Raw genomic sequence first — 23,153 nt, forward strand, 5'->3', positions numbered from 1 at the left:
TAAAGAATAGGTTTTCTTTATTATTTCGTATGCAAAATCGTCGATAAAACTGGCATACAAATTTAAATCGATGAAATCCTCAGGAGAATAAACCTTTATTTTTTTTTAAAAAATGGCACTCAACATTTTTTGTATGGTATGCTTAACCGATTTCGTTCATCGATAGCATATTTCACTAGAAATATCAGGTTGAACTATAAAGAGTACAAACAAGTAGTCCCATTTAAAAAAAAATATAAAACTAAGTCTGTGAAAATACTTTAAAACGGTAAAACGGAATGCAATCCAAATTTAAAAGGTTAGATTGACAACGTCTCTGAAAACAATCAATATCAGACTGTAAACCAAAACGCGATTGCAAAATTTATAGGACAAAAGAAGTTTAATATCATCAGCATACATTAGTACTCGAGAATGTGTTATGACAAAAGGAAGATCATTGATGAATAAAGTAAATAGGAATGGACCAAAATTACTACCCTAAGGCACTCCAGATGTTACGTTAATGATATTGGAAATTGCGTTGTTAAAAATAACCCTGTCAGTTCTTCCGTTCAAATAACTTGAAGTCCAATCCAAATTCGAAAACCCGAGCTGATCTAATTTAAATAAAAGAAGAAAATGATTAACAGAATCAAAAGCCTTACTAAAATCTGTATATATATCACTTTTTGTTTTTAAATCCTTTAACTATAATAGATGTCAATTCAAGTAGGTTAGTGGTAACAAAACCATGTTAATAAGGTTATAATAATGAGGAACACTAAGGTTACAAATGAGAAGTAATAATGCGCTCAAGTGCTTTAGGTGTTGCTGACAATTTAGAAATACCTCTATAATTTTGAACATCCGACTTTCCTCCCTTTTAATGGAGAGAAATAATAAAATAATCTTTCCAGATAGTTGGAAAAAGTAATGTTGAGGTAGATAATTGAAACAGTTTAAGAATCGGTTTACAAATAGTTGAGACACAAAACTTAAGCACGCACCCATGAAGCCCGGCCGGCCCTAGAGAGTATGTTGGTGTTGTGGTCTCCAAATCCTTAAGAAGAGAACATTCTGTTATACCGGGAAAAGTACAATTTCACCTGTTAAAGTTGTAAGGGTAAACTGAATTTAGACAAGGATCCGATAGCAATCAGCAATTTCAGAGTCAGCCTCAGTTGAGTTTAATTGTAGTAATGAAGGCAAGGCGGAATTTTTTCGCTTGACATTTACAGAGTTATAAAATTGCTTCGGATTATTAGAAAATTCGGTTTTACACCGGTTTAAATATGTCGGAGAACTAAATTCATCCCCTTGTAAATCGTCATTGTTGGTGAATTGATCGTTTGGTTCTTGATTGCCTGAACTTAATTCTGGCAAATGCAGCGAGTCTTCGATGCTTTTGTTGCTCATCATTCTCTCGTAAGGACCAAACACGTGTCTATCTCACGCCACGCTACAAACCAGAAGAAAAGGAGAGACCAGATCTAGCAACGCATACGAAGCCACACTCGGCCTCAGCTCGCAAACTGAGTCCCCATTCTACCAAAACTATTATCTAGTATATCTAGTATACCAGCACAACCCATGGTCATACCTGTCGAAATGCTTCACTACATACTCTCCGACACGGCCATTCTGACATAGACACGTCCTCGTGTCTACAATAAACCTCTCAGTTTCATTCCAACATTATAATTTTATTGAATACTTCAGAAAAACTTAACCAAGTAATCTCAAATTCATATAACAATCATAATGTTCTCTTATAAACCATTTCTTTCATTTACATTTTCACTCAACAGATCATTTTAACATTATCAAATTATAAATTAATCATTACAAATCATTAAATGATAATCCATGAAACAGAACTTGTCTTATACTAGCCAACTTCGTCCATCGCCAAACGCATTGGCTTCACGCATTCTTTTTTTTTCTTTCTCGTCCATCGCCCAACACTTGGCTTCACGAATTCATTAACCACATCGCTCGTACATCGCCCAACACTTGGCTTCACGAATTCATCAATCTCATTTCTAAAGCAACCTTCGTTCATCACCAATCACATGGTTTCACGACACTCTTCTGTTTCAACAGACTTTTCCAACAGACTTTGTGCTTTATAATTTACATCAAGCTCTTCTGGAATTTGCACATCCGGTAACTTTCTCAAACTTTCGTGTGGATACTTGTAACGTCTATTGTTCTGTGTAGACTTTAGAACGTATCGATCTCCGTTCAAAACCTCGACCACCAAAAAGGGTCCTCTGAACTTTGGATCTAATTTTGTTTGTTGTCTCTCACTGTTTTTAAGTAACACAAAGTCGCCCACACAGAACTTAATTACCTTAGCCATATTCTTATTAAATTTTGTTTTCTCATACCTAGCGACCTCTTCCATGTTCTTAGCGGCTAGCTCTCTTAATTCGATCTTGTCAAATTCGGTTTCAGTATCGCCAATAGGAATCAACCCCATTGGACGCGCAATCTTACCGATCAAAAGTTCTAAAGGACTACACTTAGTGCTACGATTAACTGTACAGTTAAGGGCTAACTGAACGTCCCCTAGTGCATCTTGCCACGATCTAGGGCTTGTCTCAACAGCCGTCAACAGATTTTTAAGTGTGCTCATAACCCTTTCAACTTGGCCGTTGGCTCGACTTGCACCTGTTCCAATTAGATGTAATTGTATCTTTTGATTAGAACAAAATTGCGCAAACTTTGTACCCGTGAAGCAGCGCCCCTGATCTGCAATTAAACGTGTTGGCACACCAAAAATGGCAATCGAAGATTTCATTGCGCTTATACAAGTATTAGCATCCAAAGAAAAGGTGTGAAATAGATAAACATATTTAGTAAAAGCGTCGATTTGTACTATGATATATTCTTTACGATCACTTTTCCCACTTAGTTTTCCCGAAATATCTATGTGTACTGTGTGCCAAGGAATGCTAATTTTTGGAATTGGATGTAATTCAATTTGAGGTTTTCCAGACGTACTCTTAGACACTCTGCATGTAATACAGTTCTCCACAAATCTTCGGACATATTTTGCCATACCAGTAAACCAGTAATGATCGTACACCTTGTCTAGCGTTTTTTCCCAACCTAAATGCATTATAGACTCATGTACCTGATTTATAACTGACCAGCGGAACGTACGAGGAACTACAGGTAAACAACGCGTTCTGGAATGCCTCTGAATCTTTCTATACAAAACATTTGATCTCATTTCATAAGTGGCAACTAGTGCTAATGGTAAATCGTCATTCTTCAACTTAGTTATGATTTCTAATATTTCTGGATCCCTTTGTTGTTCCACCAGTATCCAGTTTTCTGATATTTCTGTTAAGTCAATTCGCTTCTCTTCTATTTTATTTGGTACAGACTTAATCTTTTGGCACACTGGATTCCTAGATAAAAAGTCCACGTGTGCCATGCGTTTACCTTCTCTGTATTCAATTTCGAAATCAAATGCCTGTAGAAACTCCCACCAACGATAAACCCTAGGTGACAATTCGACTTTATTTCGAGAAGATTTGATTGAATTACAGTCAGTAAAAACCACGAATTTTCTGCCATGCAGATAATGACGAAAATGTTTTACAGCATTCACGACAGCCAGCGTTTCCAATTCATAGGATATATATCTGGACTCACAGGGGCTAGTGGCTCTACTATAGTATTCAACCACGTGAGGCTTAGAGTTTATGTGGTGCAAAAGGATTGCCCCATACCCTATAGAACTGGCATCGGTATGCAACTCTATCGGAAACTGTGGATCGAAAATAATCAAAACAGGCTTGTTTGTTAATACACTGATGATTTTGCTGCGTATTTCTTCATGCTGTACTTGCCAATCAAAACTATTCTTTTCAGATGTGAGAAAATATAACGGCTTCATTAATTGTGAAAAACCCGGAATGAATTGACGAAAATATGACGCTAACCCAATAAACTGTCTCAGAGTAGCAACTGATTTCGGTGGAGGCAACGCCACTAGCGATTCTATTTTGTTTAAGTTTGGGCGTATTTCCCCTGCTTTTATCTCGTAGCCAAGGTACCGAACTGTAGTTCTCAAGAAGAAGCACTTTGAAATGTTAAATGAGAATCCTGCCTTCACTAGAACGTCTAATACCAGTTGCAGTCGCTCAAAAGCTTCTTCTTTTGTTTCCGAAACAATTAATATATCGTCCATATAAACGATTACAAACGAATGAGCCAAACTACCAAGTGCTTTCAGTACAGCTCTTTGAAACACTGAGGGTGCGTTCTTTAAACCAAAGGGCATCGAAAGAAATTCGTACTGCCCATCAGGAGTAACAAATGCTGTATATTCAATTGATTCGGGGTGCATTAAAATCTGGTAATAGCCGCAAGCCATGTCAAGAGAAGTGAAATAGTTAGCTCCCCTAAGTCTAGCTATTTGATCTGAGATCAACGGTAATGGAAACTTATCCGCTACTGTATTTTTATTCAATTCTCTATAGTCGACGCAAAGTCTTGCTGTACCATTTTTCTTCTTTACCAATAATGCAGGACTAGCAAAAGGTGAACTACTAGGTCTGATGACTTTATACTCGATTAATTCATTAATTTTAACTCGTACTAGTTCCCTTTCGCATGGACTAAATCTGTATGGCCGCCTTTGTACAGTCTTAGTCGGTTCAATCAACCGAATACGCATTTCCTCAGTACTCACACGCGTTTGCGGAGTGCCTTCTGTAAACGATTTTGAATGTTGCTTTAGCAATGATATTAACATTTCTTTTTCATTTCCGACCACTTCAGTTTCAATGTTATCAAAATCAATAGGTTGAACTGTTTCACAAACATTCACAGCTTTAGTTTGAATAATCTTAAAATTATCATAAGACACTTCTACTGAAAACCCTTGAGCCAATATTTCTCTGCCAATTACAATATTATTCGTCATGCATTCATCTGGTACTATGTGGAACAAAACTACTAAAGAATTACCATCAACCATGATGTTTGACTCAACTTGTACAGTGCTGTAAGTATTGGCATTGCCTATTCCCTTTAGAGAGATAACGCTATGAATCCTCTTACCAACTAACTTATTAGAAACACTTTCTTTAATTAATGAACACTCAGCTCCAGAATCAAATGTTATTGGAAATCTCTCACCATCAACCAGCATACTCGATTTAGGCTCCACCACAGTGCACAGCTCCACTCTCTTTTCCGATCTTACTCTCGATCCGGTATTCTGCACTTTTTTTTGACAATTAGTGGCAATGTGTCCCGGCTCCTGACATCTGTAACAAGTTACAATTGGCCTTTCCTGATGAGACTTCCCAGAACGCCGCTCCTTTTCAGTTGACGAGAACTGAAATCCTAGTCCAGATCTGCAGTCTTGCTTTTTATGTCCTGGTTTTCCACACTGATAACATTTTAGATCAGCAGTTTTAGCCCGCTTAGTCTCCGGTTCCCAGTTTGGTGCAATAGGACGCTCCTTCAGTGCAGAAAATACTTGCAGCTCCGCTTGCAGCTCACGTCGATTGCTGATATGCGTTGTGTGTATCATTCGTTGTAAACGCCGGTCGAAATTAGCCATATGCCCAAGAATCAAAGCGATGGAAATTTGTTCACAATTTAAATTACGCAATTTTGTGCACAGTGACGTCACGCTGCGGCTCGCAAAAACAGGCAAGCTCTCACCGTTCCTTGGCCGACTATTTAGAAGATTAAAAATAACAGCGGCTGGCGTCTCTGAAGACTCGAAACGCTGCTCAAATAATTGCCGGAACTGTTGCCAAGTTATTCCTGGGTAGCATATTTGTGACAACCACTGGGCCGCTGTGCCTTCCAAGGCCTTACTCAGCGCTAATATAAGAGCGCTATCACTTAGCGGTTTTGTTCGTAAAATTATGTCGACCGTAGCGCACCACTGCGTGGCATCCACTCCAGCAATGTCCGGATTATATTTCGGCAAGCAAATCTCGCCAGTCTGTTGTACTGTGCTCGCCGGCATCTGTAGTTTCTTAACCAGTTCCAGAAAATTCCGGTTTTGTTGCTCCAACAACGCGAAGACATCCCTTGACAAAGTTTGGTTAGGGCCGAATCCCACTTCTGATGTCGGAGAACTAAATTCATCCCCTTGTAAATCGTCATTGTTGGTGAATTGATCGTTTGGTTCTTGATTGCCTGAACTTAATTCTGGCAAATGCAGCGAGTCTTCGATGCTTTTGTTGCTCATCATTCTCTCGTAAGGACCAAACACGTGTCTATCTCACGCCACGCTACAAACCAGAAGAAAAGGAGAGACCAGATCTAGCAACGCATACGAAGCCACACTCGGCCTCAGCTCGCAAACTGAGTCCCCATTCTACCAAAACTATTATCTAGTATATCTAGTATACCAGCACAACCCATGGTCATACCTGTCGAAATGCTTCACTACATACTCTCCGACAAATACATAGAATATCATTGACTGTTAAGAACGTTAAAATCCGATCGAGCAACAACATATTTCGAAAAAACAGATGGCTTGCCCGTCTCTTTGTAATATTTGTCAGTGTTTGTTTTTAGGTTTTTAAGTCTTTGAAGTTTGTTTGTTTTTGTTTGTTGTTCAAACCACAGAGATCTGTTATGTCTTGTTATGTCATTAAAAATCGTGTTTAAAACGCTATTGAATAATTCAATGGCACTTTCCATATCCATGCAATTGTATAAGTTTGTCCACTTTTATTTGGAAATCAAGTAGCTTAGCTTATTAAAGTCGCGTTTACGGAAGCATTTCGTTTAAGTTTCACAAACTAAAAGGGAATAGGTATCAGGACTGGGCAGGGAAATTGTCAATTCCATTGTGGGATGGTATCGGTCCTCTGGGACAAATAGAGGGTCAATTCTAGATACAACGACCTCAGACGGATCCAAAACAAATACAAGATCTAATTTCCTGTTTAAAGATTTACGGAAAAAGCTAATTTGTTGTAATTTAGGTCTAAAAGTGCATCAACGAAGTCATGATTCGACAAGGGCGTGCAACCAAGTGAGTCAGTTGGAGATGACCAAGATATATCTGGAAGATTAAAATCTCCCAAATCAATCAAATAATCCCTTTCAGAAAGTAGAGATAGAACAGATTTAATAGCAGACATAAATTAAAATAAAATGCCAGACCCAGGGGTGATATAAGCAAAGGTTACAAAAATAGATAAAACATGTAAAGAAAATACAAATAACAAAATAACAAATAACAAATTCTATTTCATTGGGGTAATCAGTCTGAATTATCTCCGATGTAAGACTGGAGTTAACAGCAATGGGCACCCCACATCCCCTACGAGAAACGCGATCAGTTCTATAAGTGTTTAAGTTATTTGGAAAAACTTCGGTGTTGGAAATCTCCGCATTCAGCCATTTTACTGTGAAGACTAAAATATGTTCATTAAAGGCAGAGGAGTCAGCGAACAGCCTAGGGAACATCATATTAAGTCCCCTTACATTTTGATAGGCCAGAAATATAGAAGTGTTCAGTTTTTTGTTACAGACTCTAAAGTCGGAGACCGAGTATTATTTATTTTATCTTTTAAGAACAAATTCTTAACTAGTTTATCATCAGGCCAAAAACTTTGATTATTTAGAACGGTAAAAGCTTCTGGAGGAACAGATATTAAAAAAGGATATCTTGCGAGTGTATCATAATTTAAATTTTTTAACATAATTGTTCATAATTGTTCAATAAAAACCCCATAACATCATCAGATGTGGTTTCGAAGATAAATCGAGAAACAAATAATTGTTTCGTATTGGGAACAATAGTAAGTTTCTTAAACACTTTGAACATTTTTACTCCGACTTTCTGATGAAGGGAGTACTTCAGAGCACGCAATACGAGTAGGAACAGCTGGCTGTAAAGCAGCCACAGGGCTATTCTACTAGCTAGATGACGATAAAGACTCCGTCCGTCTGTCCGTCCGTTTCTACGCAAACTAGTCCCTCAGTTTCAAAGCTATCTGCATGAAACTTTCTCAAAAATTGTCTTTCTATTACAGGTAGAATATAAGTCGGAAGAAGCGGGTTCAGATGACTATAGCATATAGCTCCCATAGGAACAATTTTTTAATTTTTTTTTAGTTCTTCGACATATAGTATTGGTTAAATATTTCAGAATTACGGTTTCAATTTCATCAAAATCGGACGACTATAACATAAAACTCCCATGGGAATAATAAAAATATTAAAATAAAAAATTTAAAAAAATTTTTCTTTTTTAATTTGTAATTTTTTTTTTAATTCTTTTTGATTATTTAATTATTTAACAGTTCAGAATTACGCTTTTAATATCATATATCATATAGCTGCCATAAAAACTCAAATAATTGCGTTGCAAATAATCATAGCTTCAATGCTTTTAAACATACACGCAAGCAAATCATAATTTTAATGTCCTTATGAATATTTAATAGCTGCATATTTGAACTTCAGCTTACCGAAGTTTGCTTGCTTTCTTGTTTACTACTAAACTGTTCACTTACCGCGTTGAACCCTGCAGTGAATTGTTTTAATAGAAGGCATGTATTTTTAAAGAATTATTTTATATTGACGGTGCTTCATTTTTTGCCATTTATTCTAGCATCTATATTAAGAAACCTAATCTTATAACATGCATCGGAAAGTAAAAGAAAGATCTATTTCCAGTGAAATAAGCTATCGATTACCGAATTCGGTAACGCAAAACTGGAGATAAAAAATAAAGTTCGCATGAAAATAAGTGAAAAACCTAATTTACACTTTTATAAAAAAAATGGTACCATACATAACAAGAAAGAAAGCAAACTTCGGCAAGCCGAAGTTCATATACCCTTGCAGCTATCGCAAGAATTAAATATTTTTGAAAACATTAAAATTATGATTTACTTGCGTATATGTTTAAAAACATTGAAGCTATGACGATTTGCAGCTTAATTATTTGATTGTTCTTTTATATATTTTTATTATTTGTATGGGAGCTGTATGATATAGTCGTCCGATTTTGATGAAATTTAAACCATAATTCTGAAATATTTAACTAAACAAAAAATTAAAAAACAGCAAAGTTACAATTTTTTTCAATTATTTTTCCGATTGTTCCTATGGGAGCTATATGCTATAGTCGTCCGATTTTGATGAAATTTTAACCATAATTCTGCAATATTTAACCATTGCTATATGTCGAAGAACTAAACAAAAAATTAAAAAGCAGCAAAGTTATAATTTTTTTTCATTTATTTTTCCGATTGTTCCTATGGGAGCTATATTCTATAGTCGTCCGATTTTGATGAAAGTTAAACCATAATTCTGAAATATTTAACCATTGCTATATGTCGAAGAACTAAACAAAAAATTAAAAAACAGCAAAGTTATAATTTTTTTTCAATTATTTTTCCGATTGTTCCTATGGGAGCTATATGCTATAGTCGTCCGCTCCGGCTCGTTCCGACTTATATACTACCTGCAATAGAAAGACAACTTTTGGGAAAGTTTCATGCAGATAGCTTTAAAACTGAGAGACTAGTTTGCATATAAACGGACGGACAGACGGACAGACGGACGGACAGACGGACATGGCTAGATCGACTCGCCTAGTGATGCTGATCAAGAATATATATACTTTATAGGGTCGGAGATGTCTCCTTCACTGCGTTGCAAACTTCTGACTGAAATTATAATACCCTCTGCAAGGGTATAAAAATTGGAGTGTTAGTTTTTGAATCAGTCGAACCGACTGCACCGATCTGCACCGGAAAATCAAGGTTTGATTTCTGGGAGCAGTGTAACAGCTGATTTGAACAGCTGTGGCTCATCAAGACATTAACAAAAACCTGTTGACTTTGTTTATGTTTTGCGAGCCACAACTGTTCAGATCAGCTGTTATCGGAAGGGGGATGTGCTCTGTGGAAATCGGAGTTTCACATTTGTCAAAATATCCAGCCTTTTCCAACTAATAGCCTGATTCCATTGCCGCATTAAAACGCATTTAGCCAAATGCGCATTTATTTACACAGGGAATCCCATAAGGCTAAATGCCGCATTTAAAATAAATGCGATTTTTAAATGCGATTAAAAACCATTCGCCCCGAAAGTTTTTAGAATAAATACTGGAAAATACCGATGTTTAACGATATTTTGTTCGTGCCACCACTACAACAGCTGTTTTCTATAAGCAAGGTTGGCGCAATTTTTGATGTCTTTCGAATATAAAATCTATTTTGTAAAAAAATGACTGAAACCTAGAGCGCACGCTGCAAATTCTGCTCGCAGTACCACAATGCTTTATTGCTGGATCTCTGGCATAAAATTACTTCCACATTTACGGGGATCCTTGCCTTTTTTAGAAACTGAGGTAGCCTCCATTGCAAACCCGTCATAACAACGCAATCAGCTTCTCTTCTTTGTCGTTCAAGTTGGCAAATGTCTCGGTCGCAATATGGATGTCCTGCTGAGCATTACAGAGTTTAGTAAACTCACTCATGTTCATTAATTTTAATTAATTTCTTTTGTATTTGCCAATATTCAAAAGTAAACAAGCCCAGATCAACTGTTCGTGCCACTCACATGTCGGAGTAGCATTAACTAAATGCTAATGCGCCAATGGAATCAGGCACATTTAAAAAGTCCACTAATGCGGCAATGGAATCAGGCTATAATAGACCGTTTGGAAAAGGGCGTTAGATGCCATTTCAAAGTTATTGATTGAGCGATTTAGATTTATAGGGACGGGTAAAGTTGCGTAAAGGTTATCGATATATCATGCTATTAAAGTGACAAAACACAAATGCACTCAAAATTAAAATTTTCATTTCATTGTCCACATTAGAATCTATTTACTCTTTTGGACTTTAAAAAGCGGCTGATTTAAATATATATACTTGTGGGCGCCAATGCTAGTTCCTTTGATTTTATGCGTAGAATTATTATACCATATCAGACCAAAGGCAGCAAAACTCAGACAAATCGAACGCCTTTGTCAATAGCGGCCAGATGTCAGTCAGCTGACTTATCTTGTCAACAAAAGGGACCAAAAGGGAAAATCAGTGGAAAATCTCCAAATGAAGAAGAAAAACTCGACTATGTTGAAGAGAAATACGAAATTTTTATCGATTTCGCTTCCGGGGATAACACGGAACACCTTTAACAAAGCCCCGGGCAAAGTTCTCGTATTCCTCCATGAACTTGATGAAAATTTCAACTTGTTTAACATTTTTAAATTAATTTGATTTAATAAATTCTAGATATGGGCATTTCCAGGATAAAGTCAACGAAGCTTTAAAAATTAAACGTTGTTAAACGTTAATTTTTTTTTGAAACATATTTTAAAGAAACACTCAAAATTTAATAAACGATTCATCAGATTCTACTTCCTACTGTTCCACTAAGATATACGACTTTTAAACAGAAGCTACACAAATAGTTTCAGCAATTTGTTAAATTTTCGTTTATTGTTGATGCTTTTGGATCAAACAAAATATCACGTTTCTAAGTTTTAGCCAAAACTTTTTAGATAAAAATGTAAATAACTTAAATAATATTGTATTTAATGCCCGTTTTCAGCTTTACTTTTGTTATTTTTGAACGTCGCGTCCGAAATCAAAAAACCTTTTTTTTTCGTTTTACTACCACAATGTTTACCAAACACGTCTGTGCTGTTATGCCTAAAAAGAGGTCCTTAGCTAAGGGTTTTACAATTTTTTCACAAAAAAATATATAATTGTTTTTTTTTTTTTTTAATTTTTAAGGTCTGTTGTGTCTGAAATCAGTAATTCTTTAAAAAATAATATAGAATGGAATGGCACTTTTGAAAATGTCTTTATATTTTCTGATCGCAGCAGCTCGCAATAATAATAATAATTTAATAATAAATTTATCGTCCGTAGCTTAATAGATTTTATGTTCTATTTTGGCTGCGATATTGAATGGAACTATTTTGAAATTGAATACTATTTTCGAAATGAGCAACATAGTACAAAAACTGACTTATGTATTACGTATTATTTCTTAAGCACACATATGCATTTACTTAACAACGTTTACCAAATTCCAGCCACTAACTCATATGGCTGTTGTAGATAAAGTCAGATTTAATCTTATCTTAAGAAAAGTGGCTAATTGTTGCAATAATGTCACCAAACTTTACAGGATAAATTTTAACAAAATAAATTTTTCGCAAAAATTTTTTTTTTTAATTTTTCGCGTCCAGAATCTCTATTCAAAAAAAAACTTCTAAAAATATTTCAATAAATAGCTCAGATGAATGCTTGCACCCTCTAAGTATACTGAAAAAAATGATGTGCAAAAACTCCGTTCAGATTCGAAAACTTTTGTGTTTTGTCATGTTTTGTAAATTGCTGTTCCATTTTTGTCGCGTCTGGATATATTTAGCAAAGTTTTTTACCATTGGTAGAGATAATTACGAGCTGTCCCATACAAAAATAAAAAAAATAAAAATGAGTACTTTTTCCCACTTATTTTGAATGTTAAAAGTTGTCAGGATGTCGCGTCCGAAGACCTTTACTTGCCCATATGGCAATTCTACGTAAGTAAGAATAATTACATTTTTTCATTTAAAATTTCGTAAGTAAATCAGCTGTTCTGTTGGCAATGCTGTGCGCCTTTTTTGAGGGCCAGACATACCGGAACGATGAAAAAGGTGATTAATTTAAGAGTCTTTTTTAATTGCCCATCATATAGTAGAGAAACTATACATTTTTTTTAAATTAAAAAAAAATTTCTATAAATTCGAAAAATGTTCTTTCAACAAAAATGTTTGTTTCAACAAAATTTTTTATATAACATTGATTAATTTAGCTTTAATAGTAAATATCAATAAGTATTGTATCTGAAAAATACAAACATTTTTAAGGTTAGTTATATTTTAATCTGGATACGAAATTTTAGACTTTTAGAAATAGATTTCTATGTTATAGAAAACATTTTCATATATAAATATAGACATTTTTTTTGTTTTTAGGGCGATTTAGGTTTATGGCGACAATTTCTACTTTTAAGAAAAATGCCCATGTTTTTAGACTCTACAAATTTTATTTTAATTTTGAAAAGCATTTTGCCTTTTTTAAAGATTTTGACTCTTTTGCTCTTAGCCAAGAATAAAACTGTACAAAAAAATTACTTTAATAAATACCAGTCATTATTAAAAAAATTGGTTTTACTGATCTTGCGCACTTCAATATCGACCGTCTGTCGACGCCTTTCAAGAATATTATTTTATAGGTTTTAAATGTTTCCTTCACTTCGTCCCACACTCCCCTTCATCAAACTTTAAAACTTTCCAGGGTGTTTTCCTTTAATATCGTAGTTTAAAATATTCAGTGAACATACATACATACCTGGCTATTAGTCCTCTAGCCAGCTCCCAGAAAGGTATCTTGTGTGACTTTGTTCCGCCTAAAAAACTCAAATATTTATGTTAAGAAATCATTTTCAGATGTTAAAGGGTTACGCTTACCTTGAGTTGCCATTAGGATGTCTGCAGCCAGTATGCCGCAACTCCAGATAATTAAAAAAGAGGCAAATTTTAGAACCATGTTGCTATAAGAGACAAATAATGTTAAATGTATTAGGTTTTCTTGAAGACTATACTGGCTTAGTAATTTTAAACCTTATGCTCTGAAGTCAGAACAGTATTTGGACCACATCAGACTACTCGCTTGGCTTTATAGAATTAATACGTAACCAGCTCAAAACGCGTGCTATTTAAGTCATTTAATGGAGCGTTTAGTAAGCCACCCAAAATAAATAATGTATATATAATTGCTGCGTTTTTGCTAAAATGTTCTTTTAACACACGCACAGTGTCAACAAAAAGTCAACGGGCAATAAACTGGTATTCAAGCAACGCAGCGTTGGGTATAACTCCAAAACAGGTTAGCCCAAGACAAATTATTTTTAAATACACATTTTAGGGCAGTACTTAGACTTCGTTGTACTTCCAGCTTCTAAAGAAACGTCAGAATATTAATTAAGTAAGCAAAATAATTTCCTCCAAAATCAATATTTTTCACTAAAACTTTTTAGATGATATAAAATTCATTTAAAATAAGTGACTACTTAAAAGGATAAGCGTTTCTGTTGATCCTGTTTTAAAATATGTAAGGGAGGGTGAGGGTGAAACCACAAATCTTAAAGCTAAGGAAGGTTTTATATTAAGTTTATTCAATTACACTAGCTAACAAATTAAAATCGATAAAATCCTCTAAGGATGAAACCTCAATTTTCCGATGAAGTCTCACTCTCTGATTCAGAAAATGACACTCAACCTTTTTTTTGGGCTCGACAAAGTTTGAACAAATTGCTAAGACTGAAGTTCTTAAACAAGAAAGAAAGCAAACTTCGGCAAGCCGAAGTTCATATACCCTTGCAGATATTGCAAGAATTAAACATTTTTGAAAACATTAAAATTATAATTTACTTGCGTATAAGTTTAAAAACATTGAAGCTATGATGATTTGCAGCTCAATTATTTGATAGTTATTTTATATATTTTTATTGTTCCTATGGGAGCTATATGATATAGTCGTCCGACTTTGATGAAACTTAAACCGTAAATCGAAAATATTTAACCATTACTAAATGTCGAAGAACTAAACAAAAAATTAAAAAACAGAAAAGTTATAATTTTTTTTCATTTATTTTGCCGATTGTTCCTATGGGAGCTATATGCTATAGTCGTCCGATTTTGATGAAATTTTTACCATAATTCTGAAATATTTAACCATTGCTTTATGTCGAAGAACAAAACAAAAAATTAAAAAACAGAAAAGTTATAATTTTTTTTCATTTATTTTTCCGATTGTTCCTATGGGAGCTATATGCTATAGTCGTCCGATTTTGATGAAATTTTTACCATAATTCTGAAATATTTAACCATTGCTATATGTCGAAGAACTAAACAAAAAATTAAAAAACAGCAAAGTTATAATTTTTTTCATTTATTTTTCCGATTGTTCCTATGGGAGCTATATGCTATAGTCGTCCGATCCGGCTCGTTCCGACTTATATACTACCTGCAATAGAAAGACAACTTTTGGGAAAGTTTCATGCAGATAGCTTTAAAACTGAGAGACTAGTTTGCATATAAACGGACGGACAGACGGACAGACGGACGGACAGACGGACAGACGGACATGGCTAGATCGACTCGCCTAGTGATGCTGATCAAGAATATATATACTTTATAGGGTCGGAGATGTCTCCTTCACTGCGTTGCAAACTTCTGACTGAAATTATAATACCCTCTGCAAGGGTATAAACATATACGCCTTAAAACCGAAACTAATTTTATCCCTTTATCTTGAAGGTGGAACATTAACGAAGCCAACAAAATATTTTTATGAAATCTGAATTTTAAAATATCTAAAATAACTGGTCTGGATTAACTAGTTAAATTAATTAAATTAATTGCATTGTGCTTTCAAAATTGTTCGGACACAGCATAATATCATTTACATCTAACGTTAAATTACACAGGTACACAGCCAAAATTTTCCATTATAATTGGGTGCTCTTAAGTTAAAGTACCCTACAAACATATGTTCGATCTGTGGTACGGCTAAGAATACGAAAACCCGATGTTTGACTATATTTTTTATTATGCAGCCCATTTAATGGGATCTACCTAATTTCTGTTTGCTGTCGCACACTCTTTATACAGCACCGCACTATCCTAAAGTGCCTCAAAAAATATATCTTCAATGTGTTCACGCCTGTAGGCGTTTATATTTTCTGCCAGTGTAGTGCGAAGGTTTCTCCAAAGGTCCTAACCTGCTGTCCCTGCCCTCTCCCGCTCCAACTCTCCCTCCAAGTCCTTGCTCCGCTCTGGAGCGCTAGATGAGTTAAGTTAAAGTTAGTTCCTATTTACAAATGTAAATAAACACACGCACGTCGAGTAATACCCCCAATTCTCAAGTTTTTTTATTTTCGCAGTTCTACGTGGGAAACGGTTTCCTCCACAGATCAAACCTCGATTTTCCTGATTCAGAAAAAATCTCGAAATAAATTACGTTTTTCAATTGTTTTTTTTATCTCTAGTTCTGCTTAACCGATTTTGGTCATCAACAGCTTATTACACTAGAAATAGATCATTCTTCAACTTGCCCAAACCTGTTATAAGGATAGGATTCTTAACTTTGTCGAGCTCTATCATCTATATTAGGAAACCTATCCTTATAAAATTTACAGGAAAATTACAGAATGATCTATTTCAAGAGAAATAGGCTATCGATGACCGAAATCGGTTAGGCAGAACTGGATATAAAACAAACAAGAAAGGAAGCAAACTTTGGCAAGCCGAAGCTCATATACCATTGCAGCTATTAAATATTCTTGAAGACATTAAAATTATGATTTACATGCGTGTATGTTTAAAAGCATTGAAGCTATGATGATTTGCAACTCAAATATTTGAGTTACTATGGCATCTTTATGGTATCGTTTTCCGATTTTAATACAATTAACAGCGTAATTCTGAACTGTCAAATAATTAAATAATCAAAAAGAATTAAAAAAAAAATTACAAATTAAAAGAGTTAATTTGTTTTGCAATTTTTTTGTAATATTTTTATTGTTCCCATGGGAGCTTTATGTTATGGTCGTCCGATTTTAATGAAATTTAAACCGTAATTCTGAAATTAAAATAGTTTAACTTTTTATTTTGTAATTTTTTTTAGAAATTCTGTTTTGATTAATTAATAATTTGACAGTTCAGATTTGCGCTTTTAATTTTATTTAAATCGGAAAACTATATCATATAGCTGCCATAGGAATTATCAAATAATTGAGCTGCAAACCGTCGTAGTTCAATATAAACATACACGCAAGTCAATCATAATTTTTATGTTTTCAATAATACATCATTTTTGCAAAAGCTGCAAGGGTATATGAACTTCGGCTTGCCGAAGTTTGCTTTCTATGTGGCAAAAAAGTAACCCAAAAATAAGGCTTTTGTAAAAAAAAAAATTTGTTTAGTTATAATATGTATTACACATAAAATTTTGAAAAATAATACATCTGCAATGTATATCTTCGGCTGTAGCGATCCTACCGACTTCATTTCTTTTGCATTTATTTCTCCATAATTTTTTTAACTCAATAAGTTTTTAATTTTCTTCAAAATAAAAACAAATTAAGATTTTACAAAAATGTTTTCATGCCTGTCCCCACAACGAATTTTTTCTGTATCGGCTTATCCGAAATTTTTTTGAAGTAATTTTTTTATTACAAGTTATCGAATTAAAAAAAAAAAACCTATTTTTTATTGACGAATTCATAGCATACTTGTTTTAATCTGTCATAAATTCCTTTACAAATTTATCATAGTGGTAATGGGTTTATGACCCTACATTGTTGGCGTCATTTATTCATTTTTTTTTTTAGATATATGATTTTACATAAGTGCGAGCACGACAAACGTGTGACGATTCCAGTTAGCAATGAATGGAGAAAATTGACAGAACCCGAAACCCGATAGTAAAAAACTAGACAAAATTGGGCAACAATAATTAAATTCGATAAAATACGACCGGGGCCGATACATCAATGGCAAAATTGTATTTAGAAAGTAAAATTTTGCTCATTCATTGGAGTTGACGACAAAACGGAATAAAAATGCGAGGCTTAAATGTATACAAAATAATTTTTACCATTTAAAGGTAACAACTGAAAACCTTTAAACGTTAAAAATAGCGGGATAAACACAACATTATATACACAATAATAAAGTTTGAATTAAACGTTAAAAAGACAGTGTGACAGTGAACTTATTACCAAAAAAATTTCAAGCAGTATCTATATAGTTGTCTCTGTCTCTGGGCTTCAATGAATCCGTCAATGAATGAGGCGAACAATGTAGTACCTTACCCGTATAAATATTTATATATAAATATACTTTTCTGAAATACAGACATTTTTTTTTCCAATTTATTTAATATTTTTTTTTGCTTGTTTCTTTTTTTTGGAATTGATCTGATTTTACTTTAAGTTTTTAGTAGGCTTTTTAAAGATTTTAAAAGACTGGCTAATAAGGCCATTTGATTTCAAATTTCGAGTTCTTATACCGGCTTAGTGCACAGTCGAAAGTGATGGCTGCATGGCGCAACCATTAGAAATATATAACAAAGCGTTTCGACTTTTGATTGAATTAAACAAGTCGGCAATACTATTATTTTCACGGGCCGAATATAGACCCCATTTCAGATAAAGGTTTCTTTAAAGTAATCTGTCTTGAAATAAACCAAATTTTCTGTTTGTTCCTAGCGAATTTTAAATGTGCCTGGTTCCATTTGTGCATTAGCATTTAGCTAATGCTACTCCAACATGTGAGTGGGCTGTTCTGGGTTTCAATCAAAAATTGCGCCAGTGGTAGTGGTTGCACTAACGAAATATCATTAAAAATCTGTGTTTTCCGATATTTTTTTCTATAAATGTTCGGGGCGAATGACTTTTAATCGCATTTATTTATCGCAATTATTTTAAATTCGGCATTTAGCCTTTTGGTATTCCCTGTTTTAATAAATGCGCATTAGGCTAAATGCGTTTTATTTCGCCAATGAAATCCGGCTATTACTTAAATAAAAGATATATTATGTATTATATATCCAACCCGATCCAAATCAATCTTTTGCAAGCACCATCCACAAAAATACCGGAAGTTCCTTCAAAGCACGAGTACGGATCAGAAGTACAACAAATGGCCGAGCACGGGCCGGAAACTCCAGAGGCTGGTAGAGAGAGGACGTTGGCGAGCAATTTAATGAACAAATACGCATTCCAGGACTTATAAACAGAAAGCCACGCTTTTCTCAGCGAGCAGAACGATCTGAAAGATGCAGCAGAGGCTCATGCCCAGACATGGAGAAATGGGAGGCACCGATGTTTCAAGAGTATCATGCTCTGGACATGCTAGATCGACCAGAAAACGCGGAAATCATCAAACTAAAATGGGTTTTGCGCACAATACGGCACTCTGATGGTCAAATAAAAAAGCGAAAGGCAAGAATAGTCGCCAAGGGATTCGCGTAGACACCCGGTGTAAGTAACGATTGAACGGTGAGTTTGTTATGTAGATGAGGTCATCAAATGGCCAAATGGGAAACTTTTCGAAGAGACGCTCCCGGTTGATCAAGAAGGAACACCTGAAACAAAGGACCCACCATATAATTTATGTATCTTGCCTAGTGCCATTTCTTTCTTATGCAGTTAGTTTACTTAGCCAATTTAACAGTAACTTTACTCAACAGCGGCAAAGAGGGTATTTCGCTTGAGAAAAGTGTTTGAGAAAAGTGGTCTCACATTCAAAAAAACAGGCCAGAAACTTGTTGGCTATGCGGATGCCGTTTGGCGTTCAAACGTAGACGACAGACGATCATTTAAGGGCTTTGCATTTATGTTTGCAAACGCAGCAGTAAGCTGGCACTCTCAACGACTAAAGTCGAGTACATGGAGTCCGTAAGCCTAAAGTTGTTCCTGACGGAAACTTTAGGCACCCAGATGTTGTTGTGATCTTTAACGATTACCAAGGCGCCGGTCAACTTACTCGAAGTCCAGTATTCCACAACCGTAGGAACCATGTGGATATTCGTCGCCGTAAAATACATCCGAACCGACCAGATGCGCTCCGATGTGCTGACAAAACTCAAACAATGTATTACGGGCTTGGGCATGACTGCAATGTAGACAAGAGAGAACGCTGTTGTCTAGTTTCCGGCTATTAGATACCCGTTACTTAGCGAACAAACTTCAAACTAAGAGTTCCTCCAATAAAACTGTCGAACTGCATAGACAAAAGTAGAAGCGAAGTGCGTTTAATACCCCCACCCCACGCTTACAGTTCTTTCGTTTTCTCTATGTACTGCAGCGACTACCGGCAAGCAGCGGCCAAACAGCGGCCGAGCAGGGGACTTCAAAAACCCCATAACTGCTAAGCTGGAGGTAGGAGATAACATGTCTCAGAGCGACGTGACAGACGTGTTAAGTGTTTTGCTATTTGTGGGCGTTAGAGTGGGCGTGGCTCCGTTTTAAAATAAACCTGCGCTGCGTAAGAAACACTAAAATCTGCAATCGAAATCCGAAATCTGTACCTTTTGTACCTTCCGAGATCTCGACGTTCATACAGACGGACATGGCTATATCGACTCGGCTTTTAATCGTGATCAAGATATATATATATATATATATATATATATATATATATATACAATATATGGTCGGAAACGCTTCCTTCTACCTGTTACATAATTTTCAACGAATACAATATACCCTTTTACTCTACGAGTAACGGGTATAAATATCGATTTTGTTTAACATCAATTTGAGGGCCGATGTACTTGTATATACATATACATTCTTGTTGTGTGTAAGCCTTCGACGCGCGTGTTACTTATAGCCTGATTCCATTGCCGCATTAGTGGACTTTTTAAATGTGTCTGATTCCATTGTCGCATTAGCATTTAGTAAATGCTACTTCGACATGTGAGTGGCACTAACAGCTGATCTGGGCTTGTATACTTTTGAATTTTGGCAAATCCAAAAGAAAATATTTAAATTTTCGAACATGAGTGAGTTTACTAAACTCTGTAATGCTCAGCAGGACATCCATATTGCGACCGAGACATTTGCCAACTTGGACGTCAAAGAAGAGATGCTGATTGCGTTGTTATGACGGGTTTGCAATGGAGACCACCACAGTTTCTAAAAAGGGCAAGGATCCCCGTAAATGTGAGAGTTATTTAATACCAGAGATCCAGCAGTAATGCATTGTGGTACTGCGAGCAGAATTTGCAGCGTGCGCTCTTGGTTTCAGTCATTTTTATACAAAATAGATTTTATATTCAAAACACATCAAAAATTGCGCCAACCTTGCTTATAGAAAACAGCTGTTGTAGTGGTGGCACGAACAAAATATCGTTAAACATCGGTATTTTCCGGTATTTTATCTAAAAACGTTCGGGGCGAATGGTTTTTAATCGCATTTAAAAATCGCATTTATTTTAAATGCGGCATTTAGCCTTATGAGATTCCCTGTGTAAATAAATGCGCATTGGTCTAAATGCATTTTAATACGCCAATGAAATAAGGCTATTATGTATCCGACTGGAAATAACATAACGAACATTTAAAGATGAGAGGTGGTGCCAATACTATTATTTTGACAGCAACTGTAGATGCGACCCGTTTTATAGCCTGATTCCATTGCCGCATTAAAACGCAATTAGCCAAATGCGCATTTATTTACACAGGGAATCCCATAAGGCTATATGCCGCTTTTAAAATAAATGCGATTTTTAAATGCGATTAAAAACCATTCGCCCCGAACGTTTTTAGATAAAATACCGGAAAATACCGATGTTTAACGATATTTTGTTCGTGCCACCACTAAAACAGCTGTTTTCTATAAGCAAGGTTGGCGCAATTTTTGATGACTTTTGAATATAAAATCTATTTTGTATAAAAATAACTGAAACCTAGAGCGCACGCTGCAAATTCTGTTCGCAGTACCACAATGAATTACTGCTGGATCTCTGGCATAGAATAACTCCCACATATACAGGGATCCTTCCCCTTTTAGAAACTGTGGTGGTCTCCATTGCAAACCCGTCATAACAGCGCAATCAGCTTCTCTTCCTTGTCGTCCAAGTTGGCAAATGGCTCGGTCGCATTATGGATGTCCTGCTGAGCATTACAGAGTTTAGTAAATTCACTCAAGTTCATTAATTTTAATTAATTTCTTTTGGATTTGCCAAAATTCAAAAGTAAACAAGCCCAGATCAGCTGTTCATGCCACTCACATGTCAGAGTAGCATTAACTAAATGCTAGTGGAAGCAGGCACATTTAAAAAGTCCACTAATGCGGCAATGGAATCAGGCTATTAAAAGGCTGTAAGCAACCAGGCCAGACGCGAGAATATACTATTCATATATTTGTTTACAATAAGTTCCTACCATAATCTTTTGGTAGGCGCTCAAAACAAAAAGGAAGGTGCAGACTGCTTTCAGAAAATTTAAGACAACAACGTTTTTAAATATGCATACATATGTTTCAGGTACATTGTACATACATACATACATACACGTACAGGTTTGGCCAAGGCACGCTTCATTTACCTATACCGGTCAACAGCATAACGTGCCAAATATGGCATAATCAAGGCATTGTTTTATTGTTTCCCCAAAACGAAAGAAAGCTTTCGCCAGTGTCGAATGGTTTCAAAATACACCTGTCACCAAAATCCAAATGCAAAAGATGTGTTAACTGCGCAACGAGGCGTAAAATAGACTGTATCCGAGAAGTGGCTCGACCCTTAGGGAAAGTAGGTCTTTGATATGAGAAAGACTTGAAAGCCCAAGCAAACAAACAAAGATTTTTTCACGTGTATCATTTAACACTAAGTTTTTTTACACGACCTAAAGACATTCTAGTGCTCGCGCACAAAATTAATTAATAATTACTTTTAATTCCGTTATTAAATTTTTACTTACGTGAGGCTGTTGTTTGGTAATGAAGCATAAAAGTTTAATTCAGCACTAAGTTGTTAAGTATAATCATTTATATTTTATTTTATTACATTTTTTATATTTTACTGGTTTTTAAACCCGTCAATTAACCTTTGGATGATGACATCTTTGTCATCTGTTTATATGGAACCCAAAGATTTATCTTTACTGAGCTAGTTATTCATAACTCCGTTGTGCCGGAAACTCCATTGTCAGATACAGACACACCCCGAGCTACGACACATTTTTACATTACCATCAAAAACCTTTTTTGTGTTTTATTACCTTATCTAACTGAAACTTTAAAGTGCGTAGTAACTTAACGATTCAAACTTACTTATACTTATTTTGAAACCAAAAATGCTGAAGCCAATAACAATAAACCTTCTAGGGTCATTATATATAACATAAGTTATAACTTATAACTTATAACTTATAACTTATAACTTATAACTTATAACTTATAACTTATAACTTATAACTTATAACTTATAACTTATAACTTATAACTTATAACTTATAACTTATAACTTATAACTTATAACTTATAACTTATAACTTATAACTTATAACTTATAACTTATAACTTATAACTTATAACTTATAACTTATAACTTATAACTTATAACTTATAACTTATAACTTAT

The 23,153-nt window shown here is 35.1% G+C and overlaps 1 protein-coding gene across 2 annotated transcripts in view; it reads right to left on the reverse strand.

Annotated features, from left to right (window-relative positions):
- The window catches only part of LOC108146783 (UDP-glucuronosyltransferase 2C1-like), a 122,269-nt gene that overhangs the window by 88,292 nt on the left and 10,824 nt on the right, over window positions 1-23,153 (reverse strand). The window contains exons 1-3 of one of the 2 annotated variants that reach the window (XM_041709987.1): window positions 13,619-13,638; window positions 13,466-13,548; window positions 13,347-13,404 (exon numbers count right to left, since the gene is read on the reverse strand). In XM_041709987.1, the coding sequence (XP_041565921.1) occupies window positions 13,347-13,404; window positions 13,466-13,544 (137 nt within the window). In that variant the 5' untranslated portion in view covers window positions 13,545-13,548; window positions 13,619-13,638. Of the gene's footprint in view, window positions 1-13,346; window positions 13,405-13,465; window positions 13,549-13,618; window positions 13,639-23,153 lie in introns of those variants that run through there. The other variant, XM_041709986.1, reaches the window with a different exon arrangement.

This window comes from Drosophila elegans, unplaced genomic scaffold (genome assembly GCF_018152505.1).
Source record: "Drosophila elegans isolate 14027-0461.03 unplaced genomic scaffold, ASM1815250v1 contig_536, whole genome shotgun sequence".
NCBI lineage: Eukaryota > Metazoa > Arthropoda > Insecta > Diptera > Drosophilidae > Drosophila > Drosophila elegans.